The sequence below is a fragment of the Ambystoma mexicanum genome, chromosome 4p (assembly GCF_040938575.1).
Source record: "Ambystoma mexicanum isolate Mex_15411 chromosome 4p, UKY_AmexF1_1, whole genome shotgun sequence".
Lineage (NCBI taxonomy): Eukaryota > Metazoa > Chordata > Amphibia > Caudata > Ambystomatidae > Ambystoma > Ambystoma mexicanum.
This window is the reverse complement of record NC_090927.1, coordinates 778,647,652-778,675,412: the sequence shown is the minus strand read 5'-3', so window position 1 is coordinate 778,675,412 and position 27,761 is coordinate 778,647,652. Positions and strand designations below refer to the sequence as shown.

The 27,761-nt window shown below is 43.1% G+C and overlaps 1 protein-coding gene across 1 annotated transcript in view; it reads left to right on the top strand.

Moving 5' to 3' along the window:
- Nucleotides 1-27,761, top strand: part of SNAP91 (synaptosome associated protein 91) — a 1,173,930-nt gene that overhangs the window by 766,091 nt on the left and 380,078 nt on the right. The window contains exon 14 of the mRNA XM_069606330.1: nucleotides 8,625-8,725. Coding sequence (XP_069462431.1) covers nucleotides 8,625-8,725 — 101 coding nt within the window. The remainder of the gene's footprint in view (nucleotides 1-8,624; nucleotides 8,726-27,761) is intronic.

Genomic DNA, 27,761 nt, shown 5'->3' with positions numbered 1-27,761 from the left:
CGTGAGTGGATGGGGAAAAGGTGTAAAAGGAAGGGGGATACCGTGTCTCACCCCTGTTGGTGTCCCACTCCCTGAGGACCCCCCATCCAGGTGATCCTCCCTCACTGGTCCACCTTCAGGAACTGGATCCAATAGCGATGGCTATGTCCTGGCTACCTCGGCGACTAGCTAGGGAGACACCACTGGTTTCCCACAATGCCCTCAGGTTTCTCACAGCAGGCAAATACACCAGGCAGTTGAAGCTATGTAAACATTCCTGGCAGGAGCATATACCAGGGAATCTGAAAGGAACTATAAAAGAAAACCTGGCAGGTGAGTATACCAGGTAATTGAGGTTGATTGAAGGAATTACAAAATAAAACCTTCCAGGCGGGAATACCAGGTCGATGAGATTGGGGAACTATAAAAGAAATCCTGGTAGGCAAGTATACCAGGTGGATGTGATTGAATAAAGATTCCTGGCAGGGGAGTACACCAGAAACTATATATAGAGTTAAAGGAAATCTTGCAGAAAGATTGTTGCAAAACTTGTGATTGGAACAACAACTTTGTGAGTCTAGTGAAGGCAACAAAGGAACTGTCAATTGAGGGGGAACATTTGCCATTTTATAAAGTGGAACTTTTGACCTTCTATTTAGGAAACCAGGGGAAGGGGGCCACCCTCTGGATGCAAGGTTTTCTACCATGAGAACATTTTTGTTGGATTAATTATTACATTTTCGGTTTTTCAACACTTCTTGCTAGCATCAAGAATATTACATTCCCTTGCACCTTTTTGATGTTTATTTATTAGTGTGAGGGTTCAGGATAGACTTCTTTTGGACACAGGACTCCTTTACAGTTACTGACCCCCTAGTTTTCAATTTTAGGTAGGGAAATTATAATAGGGCCAGTTAGACGGTTTCCCAATCTATTTCTATTTTTAAAAAGCTATTTGCTTGAAAATACCTCTACCTTGGGTCTGTCTCCGATTGCTCACTCCTCACAATAACCACTAACCAAAACTTCATACCCCTTATTTCAACCTTACCCTACAAACAAACGGCTCCATCCCAGTAGCTTAAATATTCCCTAATCACTCACCCATGAGACTTTATTTTACATTTTTTATTGCATCTTTTTTCATGTTTTGTTGTGTACAAAACTTAGACAAGGGACACACCCTGATATATGGAAGGTAGCTGCACACTATGCATGACAATCTGTTATGTACAATTAATTTATTTCTTGAGTTCCTCACTGCACCAAGAGGGGAGAAGCAATTAAAAAAGTAACCACTCTCCACTCTGCGAACCATCCCACCACAGCACACCCTCATATCCCCCAGGACCACTCATGTTTGCAGGGTAAAACTCGTTAGTATACAACATAGCCTAGCAACACCTCCCAGGATTCCTCTTTGCTAGCACAGGTATCGGTTGCTTCGATCTGCCGGCTTCAACACCTTAGATTTTGCATCGTGCTTTACCTCTCAGCACTAGCTGCAACACGTCTCTCTTGCAGAAATCTACAACAAGAGGCCATTAATATGGTAGCGGTCCTACAGTGAGACTCTTACATTACATTAGATTTCTATGCAAGTGGTTACACTGATTGGTATGTGTTAGGAGGTTTTACTAAAGTCCACCTATGCTAGGACAAGAGGAGACTCACTCTTAGATGTGCAGGGCTCCAATTCTTAGAGTTTGCCTGAACCACCCAAAAGGTTTGGTAGCTATGGCTGAGCAGTCTGAGAAAGCAGAGGGTGTTCTCACTCCTATTCCCCTTGGATTCCCTATGCAGGTGGCTAGGGAAAGGCCATTGCTATTGGATCGTGGCCCTTGGGGTGCACAAGCGAGGGAGGATCACCTGGGTGAAGTGTCCTTGGGGATTGGGAGTGGGGTATCCTCATTATAACACATCGAACCTCCCTCTGACCTTTATGGGCCATTATAAAAGTTTTCCACTTCATCCCCCCTTTAAAATACATTCAAGTACTGCAACAAAGAAGATGCAACTGAGAGTAGTAGAGATTACTTCCTCTCAACATTCTGTTACTGGGACGAAGAAGATGCATGAAGGTCAAGCATCTACTACTAATGAGAGCTGGTTCTCAGTAATTGATGGAACACACCTGCACTCCATTATTGGACCACAGGTGTATAAAAGGTGGAACTATGAAACTGCAAGGAGAGCGTTGGAAGAGGAGAGCAGTGGAAGAAGGAGCTGTGCAAGAGCAGGAGAAGCCAAGAAGTTGGAATGCCTGCTGAGTCCTTGGGGAGCCTGCCAGAGGAATAGTGCAGGTCAGAGAAGCCCATGGAGAAAAGGTGAACAGCCGGAACTGTCAAAACGCGCCAACGAGCCTCAGCACGATTGCCGGAGAATGTTGCGAGAACCGCCCGGCAAGCAGGCTTCCCCGCAGAAGGGGAAAAGCCATATGGAGGAGCAGCAATGCACAGATAAGTGTTGTGGGACACTTTTCTCACGAGGTAGCTACGAAAGCCCATGAACACAGGAGCAGGGTATGAAATCAAGAGAACTTTCAACATGCGGATAACAAAATGATTGAAAGTTATCTTTACTGAATACCGAGCTGAATGAAAAATATTGAATAACGAACTGAATGAAACATATAAAGCTCTTATTGAACAATTGAATGAATGAAGGAAGCAAGAACACGTCTTTATTTACTTACTGCTTTGAATGAAACAACTAAGGATGCTTTTATTTAAGCAACAGTAACCCTTATTGAATACCAAAGTGAAAAAACAAGTGAAAGTAACTTACCTTATTGAAAGGAACATCTTTGGCAAACTGAGCTACTTAACGGAAAGCAAGGCACTTTGCTTTGAATAAAGCAAAATCCATATTAAGAAACATATGTGAGAAAATGGTCAAGCTGTGGCTTAAGAAACTGCCTGTTGAACAAACTATTGAACTCGAAAGAAATCTGGAAGTCCCTGGTTACTTGACCTGTAGTAGGTGGACTGCGTGGTCTCAAACTGCGCCAAGACCAGAGAACTGCTACACGGTGGATCAAGAACTATTGAAAGGAAACGCTAGGTTCCTGGTTGCGTGACCTATAGTGGGTGGACTGTGTGGTCTAAAACTGCGCCAAGACCAGGGTACCCCTAAAAGATAACAAGGGAAGTGTGCTTTGGTGAAAGAAAGAAAACAGATGATGAATATCAGACCTGGGGAAGGAAGCCATGAGTGGTAAAGTCTTGTGAAAAATCAGCCTACAGATAATGCTCCAAGGAACTATTATTTTATTAATGTGTTAAAGTTTACAAGTAAACTTTTCACATATAATATAAATCATAAACATAATAAATACATTTATAACCCATATACAAATATTTACAATATATCAAAACTTAATTCATCATACCTAATAAAAAACAGTTTGCATACTTAAAACCAAAGAGTAAAAAAACATTTTGCACACTTAATATTTCATATTACTTCTTTACTTATTTTCCAACTTAATCCCGGGGTACTCCATGTAACTGGTACGAAAAACCCAGCACTGCCATACCATTTAAATTGAGATCCCAAGCAGAAACACTTGTGTACAGGCGCATTATAAATGCCATATCATATCAAGATACCACTTTTTGTGTTATATTTGACCATTGAACTTGGGAAAGGAAACCCCAAGTATTGTTGCTTTAGAACTGTTACCCTGGAACTGTATTGAACTTGGAGAAGGGCACGCTGATCCTGGCAAAAGTGTAGACTTGTATTTCACCAAGTCTACAAGAAGGTCAATTGAACATTGTGGTGAACTTATTGACATTGGGAAAAAAGAAGTTGAAGAGTAAGCCGGAGCTGGAAAACAGCTCAGCACTTTGTTTGAATCACTGCTTAGTTTATGGTTGACATCCCTGCTTATTGTTTTGTATTAGTTGTGAGGGTAAGCCTAGGTTTTGGACGCAGACAGACTTTTCAGTTGAACATTTTGACACAGACTTTCCTTAGTTTCTTTAGGGAGGGAAATTCCACTTTAGTATAGGGCAAGTTAGGCCTTATTCTATTCTGTCATTTTCTTTAATAAATATTTGTTCAACTTTGAAACTTTTGTCTGTGTCTCCTTCCATGATGCCAACCTCACAGCAGCCAGGCTTAGTTTAGTAGAGAGAAGGGCTTTAGTAGAGTACAAAAACCTTTGAGCACACTTGGAATCAAGGAAACGCTTACACATTGTAGTTATATGAAAATATGCTTATTAATTATGTGTATACTGGGCAATGTTCAATTCAAAATACAATTCAGGTAAGGAAAGTTTCATACATATATACAATAGGACATGTGCAGTATCAATGCTCATATCACAGTTAGACCCTTGATAGTCTAAAACGGGTAAGTATCAAGAGTAGTTTTGAGTTGGCAAACAATTTATCAACCACAATTACTAAATAGCAATACTGGCAGTTTAGATAACTTTGTATAGTCCTGAAATTTAAAAGTCCAACCATATCTGAAAAAAGTTAGATGGGGACACTGAGGGACCAGTGACCCTTGGGCGGGAGAATAAAGGAAGGCAGACGTTAACAAAGTTTGGAAGATGCTTTTAAGTAACAGGTAGGTAATGAATTTTGATTTAAACGGTTCAAAGGGGCTAGATGGGCCTCCTGAAGGATTTCAGCCTTGGGGACAAGTGTCCTTAGGCCCGGGAGAACACGGTTGGATCATCCACCCCGATGTGACACACACAGCTCAGGAGGAACAAACAGCACAAAAACTGTCTAGGTAAGTACCCAGGTGTTAGACAGTACCTTCTATGGGTATGAAGAGCGATGTCACCAGCGGGTCCCTCCGGTATAACGACAGCAGCTCTTGTTCGGCTATCTGGCCTCGGTGGCTAGATGAAGAACTTTTGGCGGGAGCAGATGGTCAGACTCAGTCACATGGACGCCCAGCAGATGATCCTTGTGGCACTTGGATGTGGAGGTTTGACACAGGCTTTGTAGCAGCCACGGTTGTCAGGCTTTGTAGCAGCAACGGTTGTCAGACTTTCTTCCTTCTCTCGATCCTCAACTCTTCTGAGGGGACTTTTATGGCCAGGATGGAGTCTCTGTAGGTCCAGACAGATGCTCACAAGTTTGCAGCGGTACCACACTTGATGAGACAATGCACCACAGCGGTGCCAGATGTCCAGGGTATTTGGGTATTGCAGGCCTGGAAGGTTGCAGCAATGTGTGGGATGGCTCAAACTGTAGCTGGTGTGGAGACTGTGTAGGCACATCAGTCCAAGGGAGAAGGTCACCCTTTCTGGATCTTCCCTGTCACAAAGAAGAAAGGTCTGGAGCTGCAGCAGCCAATCAGTCGGCTTGGTGGTCATGGATGGGGCTGCAAGCATCCTTCTTCCTTCTTGGGATTTTCTTCCAGTGTTTGGCTCTGGCTTCAGCATCCACACCCTCACCTTTTATGCAGAAACTCAGCCAATTAGCATGAATGCGCCCTTCAAACCTTGAGTGGTGACTGTATCAAGAAGATAGCCAGGCACCCAGTCAGAACTGGATCCAAGCAGTCACACCGCAGAACAAAGACCTGAGGAGTTTCGGTGCCCTCCCAGGTTCCTGTCCTCCCAGATACACTGGCACGTCCAGGCAGGCTTCTCAAAGGGAGCCCATCAAAGAAAAAGGAGTGAGCAGGGCCTCCCCCATCCAGGTTATAAGAGGAAGGCCCAAGAAAGGGAAAGCCATCATGAGGTCACAAAAGAAATAAAAGACGGGCACCATTTTAGATCAATGGTGACCCATGTGGCTTTTACCGCAGCTGCAACAGCAGCCTGCATGTAAAAATAAGACTGTAGAAAATATCCACTGCCACCAGCCACTCAGACTTGCCACTGTAACTATAATGTCACAGGAGAAGTGAGAATGGGATACTATGTATCCCTGCACCCCTCCACATAAATTGGGGTGGGCTGATCTCCCAAAAGAAAAGCATAGGTAGGATAAAAAAGTATCCCCCTGTCGTGGTAGCATTTAAGTTTGCCCAGGAAAATAAAGTATACCTAAAGAGGGAAGTTCAAAGAGCTCCCAGCAACACTGCACAACAGGTGCTATGTGCTGCAGTAGTAACATACAAATGCCATTGAAATAGATGGGAGAATGCAGACTCCATCAAGAGAAACCAAAAAGGGTCTCAGAGCCATAGAAAAGAATGAGTGAGGAAAAAGGTTCTGTAATGAGTGCGACTCGAACCCAGATACATTGTAGTGGCTGTTATACACTTTTATTAAAGTAAAATAAGGGTTTGAGAAAGACCTATCCTGCCCTAACACTATGAGGGGTTTGCTTGCCTCAACAAAACTAAAGGATGTTGGTGTCAGAATATCCAAAAATATAAATAGTTCTCTGCCCTGTGCCCAAAATCCTATTCTGATCCTTACAAGCTAAACCCCAGAAAACGTGCAAAGAGAAAATGTTCAACTATCCATCTGTAGTCTTCTTGAATGTTCCAAAAAAGGTGCACAACTGAAAAAGTGATTAACATTCTCCACGGTTTCACATCTCTGAGAATGATGGGGGAAGGTCTGTCCTTCCATAAAGTTTTCAGCTTCTCTTCAACTCTTTACCACTGTTCTTTTCCTTGGTGGAAGATAACTTTCCAGTCAAGGGGATGGCATGATCCCCTTCCCCTAGCATCACACACTCAAGGGTACTTCCTCACTCAACTTACTCCACAGTTCTTTATAGTTCACAGGTCTTTCACAATTATTCCACTCACGGTATGTTTCCCATCCTCTAAATTTCACACTGTTGAAATGAAAATTTCCAGATTCACATTCACTTTGGGCTGGTGTGTTCTCCTGCTAGGACGTAACAATATTTGCACATTCAATTTTTTGCCTGGTTTACTCTCCTGCTGGATCTTTACCACATTTGCTTTAGATTCAGTTTGGTCTTGTTTACTCTCCTGCCAAGGCTTCACAATATTTACTTCACATTCAGTTTGTCTTGTTTACTCTCCTGCCAGCACTTTACAATATTTGCTTTCCATTTAGACTTGACTGGTATACTCTCCTGCCACGACTTTACAAGTTACATTTCCTTTCAGGTGCGGGTCTCCAGATTTGTCTTCACAATGCTCCACACAGTATTTGGGTGTGGGTCCCAAACTCGTACAGAGAGGGGTCTACTCTCCTGCCAGGACTTTTCACTGTCTTTCACAACTTAGATGGGCTTCAGACATGCACACTTTACTAGGCAACAGCCTTGCCCATTCTCTTTCCATCAATTGGGCTAGTGTCCCTCCACCTTCTTGTTCTTTACTTTCACTCGTTATCACAGAGTTTTCCGACGGCTTTAGCAGACTCCTTAACTTTTCTCACAGTGTGCAGAATTCGCTCTGAAGATCCTCAGTGTCTTCATTTTCCCACTTGGGCTCACAGGTTTGTTTTGGCAGCTCCAGGGTTAACATCATTCTGTGGTTGCTGTGGCTTGCCAGCAGCTTGGTACAGTGTTACGGCTGTTCTCATGTGTCTCCTGACAGCCTTGTGCTATCCACAACCTCACCAAGGCAGAACTGTGGCTTCTCTACTTTGTCTGGACAGTGTTTCCAGCCGCCTTCCAGTGTCGGCAGCAGTCTGCTCATTTTCCAGCTTCCCACCTTCCCACCGGCTTTGCATACAGCGAGGTTCATCTGTGGCTTCTCCCATTCGCACAGCTGACTGGTATTTAAACGTCCCGCTACTATGTTGCTCCCACCAACAACTAGAACACAGCGTTAGGCTTCCTGATTCGAGTCATCTTAATCACTCCTGTCTTCTATCTCGTCTCAGTAATTTGGTATAATTTGTCAGAAGGAACCCTGAAGGCGGTATAAGATGGTTGGACAGGTTCAATATCTCAAAAAGCCATAACAGTCTAAGAATTTAGGGTGGGGGTGGGGATTATACCCAGAATGGAAAATTGGGTGCCGTGTTTCTTGCAACCAGTGTCTCTCCCTCTCAGGGTCCTCTCCCTCCCCCTGGGCAGCCAACACCAGGGTCTAGATCAGGTAGCGCCTGCCCTTCCCTGGCCATATGGGAAGAGAATTTCCCCAGAGAGAGAGTAATGATATCACTGGATTCAACACTGTTGCCACTGACTCAGGAGAGTCAGAAATTAACAGTAGTCCTGAAAAAAGTGCTGGGGGACTCACTATGTGGGGAGAATTACGTTCTACCTAACAGTGTGGTTTGATTTTCCTGTGTGCATTTCACACCAATCAGTTGGTATGTTTACAATGTTTCTATCTTTAAATTATGCTAACCTGAATTGCCTTTTACAGACTGTTAAAATGCATGTTAAGTTATTGAACTTTTAAGCATTTTTATTTTTAATGAAATTGACATACTTGTTTTGTAGAAGGAATATGATGTTATAGCTAGTTAGCTGGGTGAAGGGCTGGAATATTTATTTGATGTGTTTTCAAGAATACAACAATTATACTTCGAAAATCATGAATCTCAAAATATAGCACATTTTTGGCATTTTCCAAAGAAATAGTACAAAGGTATGCATGATGAAACTGAAACCCCTTCTTAAATATTTGTCCTGGACAGTTTAGTTCAGGGCACTTCAAAGTTGTATTATGATTGTGTTTTAGTTGCTTTTATAATCAAATAGAAAATAAAGTGTTTTTGTGTGCAGTGCCACTAGACCATCCAATGATCTTCTTGATCTTCAGCCAGATTTCACATCTTCTGGGCAGTCTGCGCCAGTTTCTTCAGCAGCGACAAGTTCATGGGGAGGTAAAATATTTGTTACACCTATTTTTTTTTCTATGTTTCTTTATATTTGTGTATTGATTTAAACATGCGTTTACTTTTCATGATATTTTTGACTCTTACAAATTAATTAAACAGCAAATCTTTTTCATCAGTATCTCCAAATGTATTTAAGGGTGTTACTGCACATTTCTCTTGCATGTGGTGTCTCCTATGCTAGCACCATTATTACTCTCTTAAAGATGCTCCTTTCAAGGACCATGATCCATATCAAATACTGGGTTACATACAAGCACCTTTAACCTCTGCATTTCAATTCCTAGCACCTCCTAAACAAATGTATGCAGGAAAAATCCCAGAAATAATCAACCCTGACACATGTCAAAAATATAATCAGAAAAATCAGCCCTACAACAAGGGGAATGCAAACGACAGGTATCCGAAGTACCCCCTGCCTTTATCATTGTCCCAGAAGCATTGACACACTATATGGTCCTACTTCTGAAAAAGAAGGGGCTAGACACATTAAACCATGTCAATTGTCATCCAATCTATAGGCTACCATTCCTTGTAAAGTTACTAGAATCTGCACTATACCCGCAATTACCATACCCAATGGAAAGAGCTAATATTTTGGACAATAGACAGGTATGCTTTTGCCCTGGTAGGAATACGGGTGCTTGATGACTTCAGGAGATTGTCAGATGTGGCAGTGACATATTGCAGGGCTTGTTGGACCTCTTAGCCACCATTGCCACTGTCAAACCCTCCATTCTCCTGGGCAGCCTTAAGTTTTGGTATCGCGGGCTCTGCTCTGAAGTGGTTGAATCAAAATGTCTTGCTGGACAAACCCCAATATATAAAGCCATTAAATATGAAGCTGCGATATTCCCCCACCCCCACCCCCAGCTCACTTCAACCTTTATCAGCAACCACTGACGCACCTCTTTGGTGTGCAGTTCTATAAATAAGCCAACCATGCTCCAATCCTACTACATATAGACTGTAAGTCAAATGTTAACAATGCCAGCTTTTCTTAGGTTATGTCAGCCATCATAGCCTGGACGACTAAAAACATTCCAACATTTAACCTCAAAAACTGAAACTTCTTTGTGGCTCTGCAGGCTGCTCCTAGTATCTCTCTATTTAGTCCTCAACACTTGGGCCAAACACCTGCCCCAGCAAGTAAAATTAGAAACCTGGGTGTCACTTTTGACAAGCAACTAACTCTTTCACTCCAAATAACCCAAGTGGTAGGATGTTCCTTTAGCCAACTCTGGCAGTTACAAAATTGTAATTTAACCGATAGGCTATTTAAAATCCAAAAGACGCAAAGGGTTTAAAACCACCACAATTCATTCACAACTCACCAGTACATAAGCAGTTCACTGTCTACCTGCTGTGATGATTCATTGGTCTCGTCACTTCTTTACAGGGGGCGCCCTTCCCTGTGAGGCTAGCCGCTGTGCAATAGTCCCCTTACGGATGGTGCAGTGTGGGACCTCACGGGAGAGACTCCCCTCCTGGGGATAAGGACTCTTGTCCCAAAAAATGACCTCCCTATACCTGTTTCCCCAGAAGTAATGACCCTGGTAAAGCCATATGACATCCAACCTGATAATGCTTCTATTTGTTGTTGTAAAGTCTCTTGAATCTCATCTTCAAGATCTGTTTTGGCTGAGATGAGGAAGAGCCAAGGAAACATGCAGGGTAACCACAGACTGTATTACCAAGAGACTGTGTCAAAGGGGCCCAAAGGGAGGCATGAAGATTTTACACAGAAAGACATTGACATTACGCTGGGGCTTGCCCAGCTTTATGACCTAAAGACTGAGGAAGGACTGGGGTTGCGGGGAAGCCAGCATTCATCCTGTGCAGCCCTTGGAAGTTCAAACCCAGGGCATCTGGAATCCCGAAAGATACTATGTCTTTGGGTAAGATGCACAGAGGAGATACAGGAGCCGGTCTGAGAATCGACTCACTACTAAGCATCCGGTGCTGGCGTGACTAAGAACTGGACTGGGCTCAGACTGCCTGTCGGAAACGGCTCAGCGGAGCCGCATCTATCGAAGAGAAGCAGTAGAAAAGCATGCAGGGGATGAGTGCAGAAGCCACTATGACCTGAGACCACAGGAAGACCCGGTCACACTCCCCAGTGCAAGTGACTGTAACAAGAGTTGTTGGCAAGTCGTTTGCTGTGCAGGGAGGTACAAGAGTCAAGAATTCCTCTGGAGTGAACTCCCTCATCACAGCAGTGATACCCAGAGAACCAAGAGTCAAGCATTCCACAGAAGTGAACTCCTTTGTCACAGTGGTGATACCCAGAGAAACAAGAGCCAACAAAGTCACGGGAGGAATCTCTGATTCATGGGTCACCTGGTATACTCCCCTGCCAGGTTCTTTTCAACTTTTTCCAACAATTTACAACCTCCAGGGTGTGGGTCTCCCTCGAGGTTGTCTCCTTTTAATAATATAACGTTCCCACTTGATTGTGTCTGGTGTACTTCCTTGCCAGGTTTTTTGTACAGACTTACAATAATTAACTTGCAGTCCTTCTCATATACTTGCATGTGCCTGGTATGCTCTCCTGCCAGGACTTTCAATCATTCTTGAAAAACATTTTGCTTCCAGTCTTTCTCATGCACTTGGCTTTGCCTGGTATACACTCCTGCCAGGACTTTTAAACATTCTCGAAATTGCTTGACTTACAATCTTTCTCACACACTTGGCGTTACTCTCCTTCCAGGACCTACATGTAATTATTTTTTTTCTCCTTGAAACAAACTTAGCCTTAAGTTGGGTAGTTAGACTTTGTTCAACAGAGTTCCCTTTCATATTCACTGTTGCCTTCACTTTGCTTTCCTCCTGTAAATATGGGTTTGGTAACCCATTTGTCATACAAATACTTCAGGTTCATCATACACTTAGGTTTGGGATTCTCGTGTCCATTGTTCAATGTGGCATACACTTTTAAGCACCCCTTGTAACCTGTTCGCTTTCCCTGGGTTTACTGGGTGCTGGAAATGCTCTTTGCGTGTCTTTGTTTCCGTTTCCTTCACTCCACTGCCTTCGCGTGTGGCATGTTAGCCGCTGGGCTTTCTCTGTACTTCTTTCTTACTGTGCTTGGCTACTGCTGTTTCGCTCTCAGCAGTGGTGGCTTCTCTGCATTCCAGCTTTCTTCTGTGGTCTCGCCTGCTCGCAGCTTACCATGGCGTGCTCCTGCTTTGCTTTCTGACCGGTGGTGTGCGTTACGGTCTGTGTTACGGTCTGCATCTGCATCTGCTCCTGCATCTAACACCCCTCATCTGCTGTGTCGAATTTAAAGTTCCCGGCCTGTTGGAGCGATCTCCAAAGACTAGACCGTGGCGTTGGTTTGCCGGTCCTTGTCATTTCTAGTGCTCTAGCCCTCTTCCTCATCACAGTTCTGGATACATTATTCCCTATGTCATCTGGGGGAATATTGGAAGTGAAGTAGGCAAGGGGTTGAGGGGGATATTGCAATAGGCCATCAGGACCTGGGGAAAGGAATGGACAGCCCTATTGGGGAGTGGGTGTATGTGATTTTCCCCAATGATGCCATATTGTTCCCCTGGGAATCCCCTCTGCCAATGTGATCCTCCCACATATCCTCCCCCTCCAAGGGTCAGGATCGGGTAGAGTCTTCCATCCTCTGGCCACATGGGAAGAGGCTATCCCATGGAAAGGAGTGATGACATAGTCATATACATCACAGCTGGTATTCTATGTATTTACTGGGGGCCAAAAAAAGAAGAGGATTTACGTCCCATTCTGGATCTGCGACTCTTGAACTTTTACTTGCAAAATAACAAGTTCAAGATGGTTACTCTCTCTCAGATCCTTCTAGTCCTGTACCTACAGAACCGGCTGGTCCCGCTGCATCTCCAAGATGACTACTTCTGGGTTCTCAGCCACAGAAAGAACAGGAAGTACCTGAGGTTTATGTTGGGACATTGTGACTATCCGTTCAATATTTTGCTGCTCAGTCTATCTTTGGCATCCAGGATTTTCACCAAGCATCTCGCCTCAGAAGAGAAAGCGCTCATGTATTTTTCTATCTGCACCATTTGCTCTTCTGAGCTCGCTCCCCTGACCGGGCATATGCACACTTGTTCTGGATGTGCAACCTGTTGCACTGCATGGGTTTCTCCCTGAACTTCAAGAAGTGTCAGATTTCACAATCTCAGTGCCTCCTCTTTATCAGGGTGGTTTTGGACACTTGCCTTGGCTGGCCGTTCCCACCCAAGGATCAAGCAGTGAACATATCCTAGATGGTCCACATTCTCCAATCTCAGGATCGGGTTCCAGCCTCTTTCTTCCTGCGCTTGCTGGGTCTTATGGCCTCCTACATCCTTGTGGGGTCGGATGCTTGGCTGTTGATTTGCTTCCCAGTAGTCAGTGTTCTCCGTTTCAAGGATGTACTTCAGACAGTCTTCAGGTATCAGTGAACATGTCCCAAAACCTGGAATGTTGGGCCCTATTAGAAAGCCTCTGGGTGGGACACTGTTTCAGCAACCCCCAGCCCCAGCTGACTCTAGTCACGGGTGCGTTCTAGAAAGGCTGGGTTGCTCACCTTCAAGACCCATCAATGAGTGACCGATGGTCTCCATCAGAATGTCGAATACATCAATTTGCTGGAAATTAGTGCAACAAGACTGGCCATGGCAACTTTTCTTTCTTCAGTATGGGGCAATACTGTGATGAACCTGATTGACAACATAGCAGCCATGCACTACCTCAACATGCACGGTGGTGTGGGATCCTTGCCTCTGTTCAGAGAAGCAATACGACTGTGGTTATAGGTGCTGGAGAAGGACATGTCCCTGATGGCAGCTCATTTGGCCTGGATGGCGAACATCATTGTGAATGCCTTGAGCAGATAGACATTGGCCTCCCATGAGTGTGTGCTCTGTCAGGAAGTTCTGGCAGAGATTTTCCCCTGATGGGGGACTCCTCTGGTGAAGCTATTCACTTCCAGTGCAACAGAAAGTGCAAATGGTTCTGCTCCTGGGAATTTCCTTTAGAGGGAGCTCTGGGGTGCGCTAACGGTCAAGTGGACCTTCGACATGCTCTTTGCATTACTGCTGATCCCCATCATTCCACCGGCTCTCAAGAGACTGTCTTTTTGGGGCCACAATGATTCTGATCACTCAAGACTGAGCCAAGAGAACATGGAACCCATAGTTGCTGCACATGTCCATCTGAACCCCCCAAGCCCCCACCGCCGGTACCTTCTGCAGCAAGTAGACCGGCTCTCTCATTTGAGAAGAGGGGTCCTCCCTACAAATCTCAGAAGACTTGACCGTCATGCCTGGCTGCTGAAAAGTTGAGGTATAAGGAGTGGGACTTGTCAGAAGATATCTTGGATGTGCTCCTCTATGGCTGATGGCTTGGTGCTAGGAGAGTGATCTGGATCTTTTCTCTCTCTGCATCCTCTGTTTTGTATTTTCTGCTTTCTTCGGCCTGGACAGCTCTGCAGATTGTACTTTGAAGGGATATATTGCTGCTATTTCGGTTTTCAAGAGCACTTTGAAGTTGAGTTTGTTTTTCGCAATTCCCATCGTCATGCAATTTCTGCAGAGATTGTGTAATCTTTTTCCCCATGCCAGTTGTTTGTTCCGGATTGGGATTTGAATTTAATGTTAACATTCCTTGTGAGCACACTACTTGAGCACCTCCATTCTTGTTTAAGATTGCTCACCCTTAAGGTGATTTTCCTGGTTGCCATCACTTCCGCTAGATGGGTGAGTGTTCTCATGGTATTATCAGTACAACCTCCCTATTTGGTTTTCTCCAAAGAGAAGGTGACCTTGACAGTGAGTCCTTACTTCTTCGCACAGGTGGTCTCTGATTTCCATCTCTCATGCTGGCAGGGTTGTGACCAAGCAGACCCTACAAGGTGGATCATCCTCTGAATCTCTGACTGCTATGACCTAGCTGGTGAGGATGTGCTCCAAGGTCGCAGGGTTCATTCCACCCAGAGGGCTGGCTACTATCTTGGCTATGCAACTTATAGTCCCTATTCTGGACATTTGCCATGCAGCTGTCTGGGCGTCTCAGCACATGTTTTTAAGCGTTACTGCTTGGATTCTTAGTCGGGACAGGATGCTAGTTTTGCTAGAGTTGTCCTTCAGAGACGGAGCGGACGCAGAGCTGCACCCCTTTGTGGTGGAGTCTTTTCCAAAGCGCAGCTGTGCTGGAAGATAGATATCGTAGATCAGGAATCAGTGGGAGTAAGACCCATCAGAAAGAACATTACCGAGAGGTAAGTAATTTGTTCTTCACTTTTGGAGTGCTCTGCTAACAACAGTAACTGGTTACCTTATAAAACAGTTAGATCTGTTTCAGAATACTATGGGATAGAAAAGCAACTTAATAAAATAAACAGGTAAGTAATCTCCAGTTATAGAACTAATATGTGAGAAATAAAAAAGTTGGAAACCTCATACAACGCATTAACACATAAGGCGCTACACCCTATATCCTTCTCCGGCTAGAAAACAGGGTGACTAGTGCCCTAGAATTGCAGGTCCCAATACAGTTCTCTACAACAGGCTACAAGTCTTTTTATGAGTCAAACATGTGTTGACGAAGTAGTGTGTAAGGCTCTCAAAGTCAAAGAACAATTGAAGAAGTGTTCAGACCCTCTCCCAATACAACCCTGTCACCTGTGCAGTTCTGGTTAAGGATCCTCTGATCAGGTCAAGTAAGGGAGGTAGAGCAAGGACTTTATACTCATTAAACCTGATGGTGGCAGAGGAGGTAGGAACAGGTATGTTTACTCACCCCTGTGTAGTCGGATTCACCCAACTGTTGTGATTCCTGAAATCACAGGCCCCCTTATCTTGTGTCTTGGTTCCTTTGAGGAGGTTCAAGGGTCCCAGGTGCAGAGAGGTCACATTTGGCTTTGGATTATTGGGCCAGCTTGTCTACAATTCTGTGCTCTGATGGATAAGTTCTGTAAAATGAACAGCTGAACACCTATGCTTGGCTGAAGAAAGGACCGCCGCTCTGGCGGCAACCTCAGAGGACCCTGAAAGAAATGGCAGATTTCTACCCAAGGTTTCTCATCATGTTGGAAAGCCGCAACTGCAGGGGAAGGCTACTTCTTTCACAAGTCAAGGATTTTCAGGGTGCCCAGGCTCAATTCAAGATGGTGAACTATGCAGCAAGGAAGCCCAGGAACAAGTTGGTCAGCCCACAGGATGGTTCAGGGATGCTTCCAATGGTAGGATCCTCCAGCAGGGATATTTATTATTTTGTTTCCATTGGTTGACGTACTGATGAAGGCATTCTGTAGTTCATTGAAGAAGCAAAGCTTCGCAAGGATGGTATAAGAAAGCAATGCTGGCTGGCTTCCAACAACAGGTTCTGGGTCTTTAGGAAAATGCGTCTCTTTTTAGGGTTCTTGGTATCAATGAGCATCTAAAGAATGGCTGCAGGAGTCTCCCTTGTATCCAGCAATCGAGCAAGCGTCGCCCCTGTGCTCACCAATGGATCTGTGCAATTTAAACTGGCATGGGCTGGCCTATCCTAGAACGTCTCTGGCCACCACATCTGCCCAGCAACATACTCACTCTGGCATGGATGTGGACTCTGACCAGACAGTCCATGCCCCCACATCCAGCCACAAACTAATACCACCGCTTTTCCCAGAAAAGCTGGAGCTTTCCCCGGGACAGGGCTGCAAATCCAGCTCTGCGTTGGCAGAAAAGACAAACTACAAGATGTTTAAAAGATAGGCGAAAATCTCCTGGCATGGTTATTTTAGAGTATCTGGTACTCTAAATGGCATGAAGTGATAAAATGCAAAAGTGCATGAAACAATAAAAATGAAAGTGGTAAAAAGTATCTGCTTCCACCAGTGCGTCCTGGGCACATCATGCAAGTAACTACAAAGTTATGAAAAACAAAGTTATAGGCACACAGTTTCTCTGCCACTCTTCACAGTAAAGTGATGTGTGCAGCAAAAATGTATTTCTTTTTTATGGCGAACACAATTATCCTGCTCTGATAGACAGACCAATCGGTGCCCCCAAAGTAGATGCACTTGGGAAGGCAAGTAAAGAAACAAGGCTTTGCTTGCCTCAATTTCAAAACAAGTTGCGGACAATCGCAAAAGATGGGGTGTCCCATTGATGTCTATGGATGGAAACAAAGCAAAAAAAACATCTTTTCTAAACATCTCTTGACTTCTTTTGCTGCTACATCAGTGGCCTCCTATGGTTTAATTGATAAAATACAATTTAAAAGACACACATTTACCTTTGCACTCGTATGGCAGACCGAGTACCTACTCTTCGGTCCTGGGTTTAGCTATTCCCCTTTGGTCTCTGATGCCGCATCATGGCCACTCGGTTTCACATGTCTTCCCTTACTCATATCTTGACTCTGTCTTCCAAGCAGTGCCTTGTCTTTTGAGGTGCCTCTGTAAGAGCCGTGGGTACATTCCTAGTGTGTTATGACCATTGTTAAATACGTGTCACACCATAACCATGGTATTGCATTCAGATGTATTAAAGCACACAAACACACCAGGCTTATTCTCCAGGTTCCTCCTTCCAAAGGGGAGCATAGTGTTTCTCCTGATGGCAGTCTTTAAAGTTACAGAGTGGTTTGCAACTTTGTAAACTGTCATCACCAAATGGAGCTGTTTATATTAGCTACTGCTACAAGTAATGCGATTGTTTAAATGTCTGAATTGTCTAAGACAAAGAGGCATGTCACCCTGTTCTTGAGTGGTTTGCACCGCCCCCTATTTATAACAGTAGAAACAGTGAGGAACGATGTGGGGTGGGAGGAAGTGGGACGGTGCAGACATGAGGTATGCATCAGGGCTGCCTCAGGCCTCCTCTTGGATAAGTACCAAGGTCTCTATTAGATCTATATATCATCCCAGAGCAGTACTCCTCCAGTTGGGTATTGATTTCCCATTCTACAACCATCAAAATCCAAGAGCTCCTTTTTTCAACTTCTGTGGGAAATGGGCCCTCATTTTCCCTTATATGTATATATATATATGGGAAAGGTAGACTGGAAATCCAGTCTAAAATGTAGCAGCACTCCAGCAAATGCATAAAGAGTGTAGATGTGAAGTATCGAATCCAAAACCCCAGCCTCAGTTGCTGTGCAAAAATAGTCCTTTATTATTCCATGGTTGTGGACAAACAAAGGCAGCAGCAAAACACACAAAAACGACGCGTTTCACCCTACACGGGCTTCGTCTGGTTTAAAAGTAGAAGAAAGAGGACTGTGCATTTATGGATACCACTTGACTTAACAAGTCCATCATCTCTGTTCTTGAAACAAACACACTAGCCAACTGTTTGAGAGGGTTCCTGATGTTTGCGAGGACTCCATTTTGAAAATGGCAGACAAATGTTAACATTAAAAGCGCATTGGTATATCAATGTATAATACATATGTGTCCATTGTCACTAATCTCAGCTTTTATATGAGTAAATCTTGTGCAAATTATTTTTGACCATCAAAATCTCAGCAACATTATTGCATGATATTTAGAACTAGATGCACTCATATAATCAGTGTCTTGTAATTTACACATTTTCACTTTGATAACAACAAAGAAGATAAAGTGCATAGTGCTAATGTTAATTAAACTATAGAAAATGCTTGACACATAGATGTATTGCACAGAAAATAGGCAGTATTTACCCCTTGCGGGCACCATAAATCACATGCATTCATATTTGTAAATGAATTACCATTAAAATGCATAGTGCTAGTATGGTCTGATTGTCTAGGAAGCATCCCATATGGGTGATTCATGACCAAAGTGCGGTGCAGTGTGCAAATACAGGGTTATACTGACCATTTATATATTGTACTCTGATTTTATAAGACTGTGTCGATGGTCAACATGTCAGCTATTGAATACATTTGGAATTTAAAATGCATAATGCCAGAACGGCCTAATTGACTATTTAGAAATCAACCCAAGTGGGTGATTCATAAGTAAAGTGCTGTGCAATGTGCAAAAATGGAGGTCATGGTGACCAATAATGGGCAATGAAATACCCTTGCAAGCCGACATACTGGCAGAGAACCCTTGCGGGCGCCAGAATCTGAAGGTTAGTACATACTTAAAAAACAACCTCTATAGGTGATTTAAGAATAATGTGCAATACATTTCTATTGTTCAAGATATATATAGCTATATATATTAAAATGCATTCTGCTCTATAAACTTTTCAGACCTTGGATATTAGATTTTAATTATGCATTAAAGTGCAGTGTGCGATTTCTTCAATAAGTGTCATGCCTACTGAGTGCCAGTGCTATTAAGATGCAATATTATTTTTCGTTAAATTCATATTTTGGCTGGTCAATGTTGACATGTCTCAGTCCAGTATGTGTGACAAATCTGGCCATCCATTATACTAAGTCCTCTAATATTGTAAAAAGGGTAATTGTGCACGTGATGAATTCTAAATATTATAGACCAGTGCAAGATGCCTTAAAATCAATTCTGAGGTTACTAATAAAAATTGAAATCTAAACAGGAAATTTATGAAACAAGATTAAAAGATAAGAATGTCATACTAATCATCCTGAAACCGCATACTTTGTCAAAACTGGGCTTTAGTCCTGATGTTTTTTCATGAGAAACTTTGTAGGCTTTGAAACTCCCTTCCGTTACATTAGTCCCCCACAAATACATACAATTCTTAATCTCCAGGAAACTTTATATTGAAATCTACTATATATCTTGATTCTGTTTGTCTAAGTTTCCGAAGTCTGTCCCCTCCTCTACGATGTGCTGGCACAGTGTCAATTACAAAGTATTTCAATTAGCTGATGTTACCTTGATGTAGATCTTCAAAATGTTTAGCAAGAGGATAGGACATATCCCGATTTCTAATTGCCCATAAGTGTTGTAAAAGGCGCAGCCTTGCTTCCAATTTTGTGCTACCCACATACCACAGGTCACAGGCACATGTGATGACATAAATTGCATACTGAGTGGAACACTTAAGATCCTTTTTGATTACCACTTCAGTTTTGTCCTAGGATGGATGTATTTCCGAGTATTAATTCCAAATCAGCATGCCTTACATTTGGCGCATGTTGAAAACCCGGGTGCACATTTGGTCAACCAATTGGTTGTTGTTTATTTGTAGATAAAAACATGCTACGTGATAATCTTTTTTGTATCGAAGAAGGCTTTCTATAGGTAACTGTGGCATTTATCGGTAAATGATGATTAATGTCCTTATCCCTTTTGAGCAAGTGCCAATGTTGGTTTAAAATTTGCTTTGTTTCTTTTGCTCCTGATTTATACGTTGTAATGAATCAAATGACATCATCTTCATTCAATTGTGTGTTTCTCTGGTGTATTTCCTTTGACCAGTATCATTTCCCTGGTTTTGGTACTGCTACAGTCATATGCTTTGCTTATAATATCCGTTCGATATCCTCTTGCTAAGAATCTTGTTGCTGATCTTATGGCATTCATTTCCCAAACTGTCTTCTCACTGCAGTTTTATATATATAAAAAAACGTTTTTCTCAACATGCTCAAATTGTATTTAGATTCATGAATTCCTTCAATTCAATACAAATCAGATTATGTAAACATCAAAACAATGTTGCATTTTTAATACAAGCAAATTCGTAAAGTAAATGTAAAATAAATCATCATGGGAATGATAGCACCCTAACACCTATTTAACATCTAAAGGCAAAGATTGTAACTGTAAACCCTATGCATTTCGGGACCATGTCCCATCTCCAGGAGGGGGTAATCCTTGCCAAGTTCCTAGAAAAATCCAAACATGAATACCTAGTGTTGTCAGGAGCACCTCAAGACCTCAAAAATCCTAATGTTTGTTAATGCCATTTACAAGCAATTTGGCTGTATAGCAAGGACATCCCTTGATTCGAATCAGGAGATACTATCTTGACACTTCTCATACAATTCCTGTGACAATAGTCCAGCTGTAACTAGCCAAATCCACCAATCACACAAGTGAATTATCAACCACAGAGCTACTACTGCACCTCAATGAACAAGTTCAATGTATACTTCCACAAGCCATCTCGTCAACGAGAAAGCCAAGCAGCTGCTGTGATATTCGGTCTAGCACTTGCAGTGGGCAATGTTATCCTCACTTATTCAGTTCAAGTACCGCACAGTGTGACCGCTGTAAAATCTGTAACAATAAAAATGGCTCTGCTAAGTATCACTATAGATTCTGGCCTGAACAACTTCTCACGCATGTGTTATCTCGTAACTCTCCAAGGGCTGTTTATCCCTCATGTGTGACTGGGAGGTGTGCTCCATTTGAAATGGATTTCTTGTATTTTTGTCATGTGTAATTCAATAAATATTCATTCCCAGTTTGTGGGGAAATCGGCATCCTTTGACTGGTTCTGTCTGTCACAAGAGAAAATGGCTATCAGTATTTCACCTCATTGTCAATTGTTTTGAGAATGTAGGCTAACCGGCAGTGAGTAGTAACTGAGCAGTTTCAGTGCCCCACTAGAGCTCTCCTACTCCAGATACAACAAGCACCAAATGTTGAAAGTCATCACTGTACATTGGAGTGCCATGCTGGGATTCATGCTATCCCATTCTAGCATGTTGTGCATGAACGCATAACATTTTTTATGTCACCAATTAACTGCTGTGATGAATCTGGACAATTCGTCCCTTCTCCCCAGAGAGGAGCCCACCCACTTTGAGGCTAGGGAGGTGAGCCCACTATGCAAGACTCCCTAATGGTCTGGTCAAGAGGGAGCTCACTAGGAGTGACTCCCCTCTTGGGAACACAGACTCCCATTTCAGATTGGAGCTCCCAGTCCAAACCACCTTGTCTGCATATATGGATGTGGAAAAGATTTTAATATCTCCTGCAACAACTATATTCTACAAAGATACTTCTTTACATGTATTGGCTATAGGCAATACTGAACACCATGGTCCGTGAAGGAGTAAACCTTTCTGTTTATTCCTGTGAAGGTTATAAGATGGCAAACTCCGCCCAGGGAAGAAAACCGCTACGCATCGACAAGCCTTGGCATTAATCGATGTCCTGGAGGGGTGGAGCCACGCTGGGCTGCAGAGCCAGTGGCAGCGAGGAGGGTGGACGTTCAAACTGATTGAGGAGTCGAGGTCAGAGAGGGAGCAGAGATGGGATCCCCATGTCTCATCTGGGGCGCAACCACAAACGAGCGGTGGTGGGCCAGTAGTCTGTTAACGTCCGCAAAGACCAGATTGTATGAGGGAGCCCAAGTCCCTAAACTCTGTACATGTTGGACCATAGCTACAGGGACAAGTAGCCACGGTGAAAGCCTAGGTGGTTGCAGGAGCCTGAGAAAACCCAACAGAGAGCATAACAAGGTACAAACATTGTGAATAATGGCTTGAAAAGCTACCGAGGTTAGTGGAGCCTGAGAAACCAAAGTGTGAAAATACCCTATGCAAGGGGGATTGATACAAATATGAACATTGTGAATAACAGCTGGGAAAGCTATCAGGGTTACAGATGCCTGAGAAACCAGAGTGTGCAAAAAACATATGAAAGTGGGATTAGGGGAAGAGATATTAACACTTTGAATCAAGGCTTGGAAAGCAACATGTAGATGAGCAGCCACATGCCATATGCTGGAAGCCAGAAATCGTGCCATGCTTGACACCGGCGGTTGTAACGCACTGAAAAGGAGATGAGTGTGACACACTGAGAAGACTGGCTGAAGAAGAGACTGGATGGACCTTATAGAAACTGATGACAAAGTAAAGAATTGCTGAAACTTTCATATGCGAGACAAAGATTGCACGTGTTAAGAGCACTGCAGAAAATGCAAACCATTCAATAACTGTACAGATGCTGTAACGCAATTAGACTAAGTGATCATAGAAGCTAGCTATATGTAGTGAATAGACTGGAGGCAGAGCTGCCATTATATAGAAGCTGGACATCGGTGTCACAACTTTGGTGAGTTCAAACCCATGAAGAGAAGGGCCGAAAGCTGTGTCACAGCAAAGTAGCCAAGATCGTGGATGAGTCTGAAAGGGCTGGCTTGCTTGGAGTCAAGGCTGAAGCAGCCAAGACTGCTTATGTATCCTTGACGGTGAACGTGAGATGCTGAATCATTCCTTAAGGTGAAAAGAAAGAACACCATGAGTGCCAAGTTTTCTTCATTTAAGACCATTAAATGCTGCAAAATGGGCTGAATCGTGGTGTCTTGTTACGTGAGTCAAGAATGGAAATGGAGATGGGCATGCAGTTCCGGAACTATGATAGCGCGTGCCCGCACTCCCTTATATTCTCAGAAGCAAGGATTCTTACAAGGGCAAGTTCAAAGGCAATCTTCATGGTGTAGGCATGGGTGATGAGAGATGGTGGGCTAATTGAGTGGGGAGGTACAGTTCAGTCCGCCTCCTAACACCTGGGGTATGAGCTTGCGTGCTGCTAGTGAGCCAAATGTTCCAGACTGGCACGAGCATGCCAACCAATTGTAGAGAGCCATATAATGAAGGGCCTTATAGTTTGAGAGCCAATTATGTACCATGTATCTAATAACTGTTGAAGATGACTTGCACTAGGGGTGGGCATGAGTTGTCCACCTGACAGTAGATGTCCTATCACAACCCAACCCCATATAGAAAGTGTAATTAGATGTTCCCCTTGAGCGTATCACAACCCCGTAGGTTTAGCTTACTTGCCACGTAGTATGATGTCATGTATGACGAGTGTTTACTATATAAGTTTGATTTTTTATTAAATGCTTTGAGAATGCTTGTGCAACGTCCGTTGATGTCCTTTGTAACTCCCTGTTTTAGACAATTGATATTAAAACAGACAAACTTGCCATCTTCCTGAGTTGGTTCCGTTATTTGGTGTAAGAGTTACAGAACTCTGACAGGACAGGGTGGACCGCTACGCTATGTTAAACAACTTGGGTGAAAGAAAATAAACTGTATGAGGATAACAGGACTTCGGGGGAGGACTCAACACGTCAAAGGGTGAAGTGTTTTTTTTGTTTTTTGTTTGTTTACAAGAAATTCTAGAGGAATGGAAGTGTTCATCTAAAGAGACAATTGCCGTTATTAACAGGAGAGAGTGAAACCTGTCACAGTTTTTATTACAATGCACACTCCAGCCAGGGACTCCTTCCCCGACAGTGAATGTGTCGTACAATAAAGAGCTTTTTATTTTTAATAAACCATGGATTTTTTTGTTTGAGTAGGCCTCCAACCCGTTTCGCACCCATCCTCCACAAACACCCCGTGTCAAAATGGACTGGGAATCAGGCCGGTGTGTATCAATAAGATATTTATTAATTTATTATTTAATCGAGAAGGAAAATAATCCTGTTACAATTTACACAATCTTTAATGGCAATACAGAAAAAGAACAATTTTATAAAGAGATCACACCAACGGTTTAGCACTGCCCCCCCTGCAAAACTCACCCCCCAAAACATCAGCTAACTTGATTCCTTTGATTGGAAGGCAGGGGCAAGGAGTAGAAATAGAAAGAGAACATCAGATTTGGGGTAAAGCCCGCCACCCCAAGATGGGATGCCAGCAAAGAAAGTGAAAACCTGTTTTTGGAGAAAAATGGCAGAATTTGATTTTGATTATTACTCAACTGCTAGGGGGCAGAATGAAAGACATTTGTATTACTTACACTTGAGGAGATGGGGAAGCTTAGATAATACTAATCAGCACACCAGGGCAAAGTAGAAATGCAATGGGAAAATCGGTTTTGGGAGAAAGCAAATGCAAAAAGGAAAAATACAATGGCAAATGCAAATTAGTTTACACTGGATTTACAATGAAAGGCAGCACAGGGAAGCGGTTTAGCTCAGAATAGGAAAATCGGTTTTCAATGACAGACACATAACAGATAGGCTTGTAGGCAAAAGGGTTTGCTCTCAATGGGACTATGGTTTGAGGTTTTAATAGGACAGATGCAAATAGGAATTCATGGGGTAATGCATACAATACACGGACCAACTCGGCTTTCAGTTACAAGGAGACTAATTCTTTTGAGGCAACACTTAAATGACTATAATGATTAAAGAAAGACACCAGGTACAAAGATGGTTAATTTCGAATTTCATCCCTCTTATACCGTGAATTTCAATAGGGGTATTAATTGATTTACTTAAAAATATGCTAAAGATTTACACAGACACTGAGAGGTTTACCAAAGGGAATATGCTAACATAAACAGGCTAAACACAGTTTCTTCTATGAGAAAGTGACTGAACTACACAGGAAATTTGGGGTTTTCAAAGCAACAAAAAGGAAGGGCTTATGCAATTTCGGGCTGGGGTATTTGCTACTCACAAAGTAAGCCTTGGTTTGGGATTCTAGAAAGCCAGCTGGATATCAGGACACTCTGGACAACTGGGCAAGGGGTCTGGTCACTGCACTCTCAGAGATGCTATGTTTCAGCCGCCTCCTCTCTGTCTCCCTGGATTTTTGTGCTTCTTGACTTAGCACAGTCCCGCTCATATAGCACAAATGACATCACCAACTTTACAATCTAGGGGGAGTACTCTGTAATTATCCCTACCGCTTGGATAGGACAGTTTACCATTCCTCTCTCCACCCCTGGCATGATTGGTTCAAGGGAAGAGAGCACCATAGGTCTATTTGCCTTTATTACCATTTGTTGTTCTCTTGGCCACTTTTTGACAAAAACCAGTTATGTCTCATAACTTCATAATTCTACTACCCCCTGCCATATGCATTAGATATTTGGTTTTAATTGGTCCTAGGGAATTGGATAAGCCAACCGCTAACTCTGTATGGTGTAGCATTGCCCGGTGGCGCATTTATGTCCTTTTCATAAAATGTAGAACAGTGATAAATCAGCAATTGATCAAGCATGTTCCTAATCTCATTACCCATTTTTCCACAAATTTTCATATTTGTCCCATTTTTAGATCAGCCAGAAAACCATCCTAACTGGCCATTTCAGTCTCCAAAGTCCTAGGCAAAAGTACTTTCTCTTTAAAACAGCGTAAAAATTACATAAAAACATAGCATAAAACAAAATTATTTCCCATTCTAATTGCTGCGAAAATGCATAAAAATGAAATCAGTCCTTTGATGTCGATTGGGAGGTTCTGTCCCCCTCTTTGGGAGGGGTGCTTCATCCCCCATAGCCGGTGACCAGAGATTTTCATGACCCCCCTTTGAAGTTGTCAGTTTATTCTTGGTAGTGGGTGCAAGAAAGAACTCACACTTTTGTCGCCTTTCAAAGTCACTTTTCTTTTTCACACGTGTGCAAGCTGTTTCTGCATCTAATGTTTGAAATCCTGTCTTGTAGGTCACAGGATTCTTTAATTTCTTCTTTTGGAGTGAGTTTGCATTTGCTGTTGGTCCATTGACAATGAGGGGTAGGGCCCCTTCCACGTGACTCACTGATTTGACATGAATCAAAGAAAAAGCCAAGCAGTTTTTCGTTTGCAGTGTTTCAAGGGCTGCTGTTCAAGTGAAATGGATAGCAAAAGCTGTGTTGGGTTGTAATGTTGAAATCCTTGCCCCTCATGTGAATTAAAAGTAAAACAAGACAGTTTATTTTGATGCACTGTATAACTTCTTGTCATTCAGATGAAATACAAGCCATGCAGGGCCGTTTTTGGATTAGTGTTTAACTGCTTGCCACTCACGTGACAGGGAAAGCATAGCACAGCTGTTTTTGGTGCAGTGTTTAAATGCGGTTTTTCAGGTGAAAGGGATTTCTGTTTAGGGCCTTTAAATGCAACACACAAACCCATACCTGATACAAAGTCTGGGAAAAATATCCTGTTGTGATAAAAGGAACTTTAAAACCCAAGAACAAACCAAGTGTAAATTGGGCCAAGCGGATGCCCTACTGTGGCTATTTTTACTAAGCTTCCCCTTTCCCTTTTAGCTAGATGCTTTTTCTAAAGTGGTAAGGCCAGTTAGTTGGATAGGATTTGCACTGAAGAACTTTATTTTGGACTTTAACGTGCACAGTTTGTTTTTTTTGTTTTACTAGGTAGAGAATTTCCCTCATAGCGATGGGGCTAGTTGGGCCTTTTGGTTCTTTTATTTTAATCAAACTTCTTGAAAATGACCTCTAATCGTCCAGTCTTTCTTCTGGTTCACCACATATGTTGTCAGAAGTGGGATGCCAGTGACCTGCATAGGGTCAGACCCTCGTCCCTAGCTTATGGCCAGTCCAGTTGACTGCCTTCCACTGATAGAAATTCTAGGCATAACACCCTCGCTAGGACACAGTATTAAAACTCTAACTGAAGATTCCTAGACCTACTGCCCTCTCTACCCAACTACTTCGGAAGAGGTTTTTTCACAGGAAATCCCAAATCCCTGAGCTAAAATGTCATCCCATGAGAACCTACTAGAAAGGCTAATTGACAACAGGGTCTGAGCTGAACAATGCCACCAGGAGAGTCTTGACCAACTAGGGCTGGAACAAAGTCACTGAGTGCTTCCTCACAGGGTTCTACAACCTTATCGTGAAGGGGCAGACCTTGGTGCTTTCTTTACCAACTTTGAAAGATTAGCGTCCCAGTTTCATTGGATGAGGGCCTGAAGGTATGTTATTTGGCCCCTCTATTAAGAGGAGACCTAAACTATAAACCTTCTCGGAACAATACCTTTCACTGAGATAAAAAGGGCCTTATTGGAAAGGGTGGAACAAACTGAGGTTTCTTCCGACTCAAGTTCGCAAATACTTCCCAAATGAGAGCCCCCGCGAATTAGCTGGAACAATCGAAACCCCTTTGAACCATAGGCTAGGGAAAGAAAATCTACCCAAAGCTCTAGAGGCTATCTATCGCCTTTGAACAATTTATCCTGGCCTTGCCTCCAGATCTCCAGAAAGCTGTACTTCAACAACCACAACCTTCTCTGGAGATGGCCATTGAAATTGCCCAAGCCCACTCAGAGGCATTTAAATATTTAAGCACTACAGGAAGTGCAGTAGAGCCAAGAGCCTTCAAACCACCCGCTAAAATCCTTAGTATTGAAGCATATCAAAAGCCAGAAAAATCCTTTTAGTAGAGCCTATACC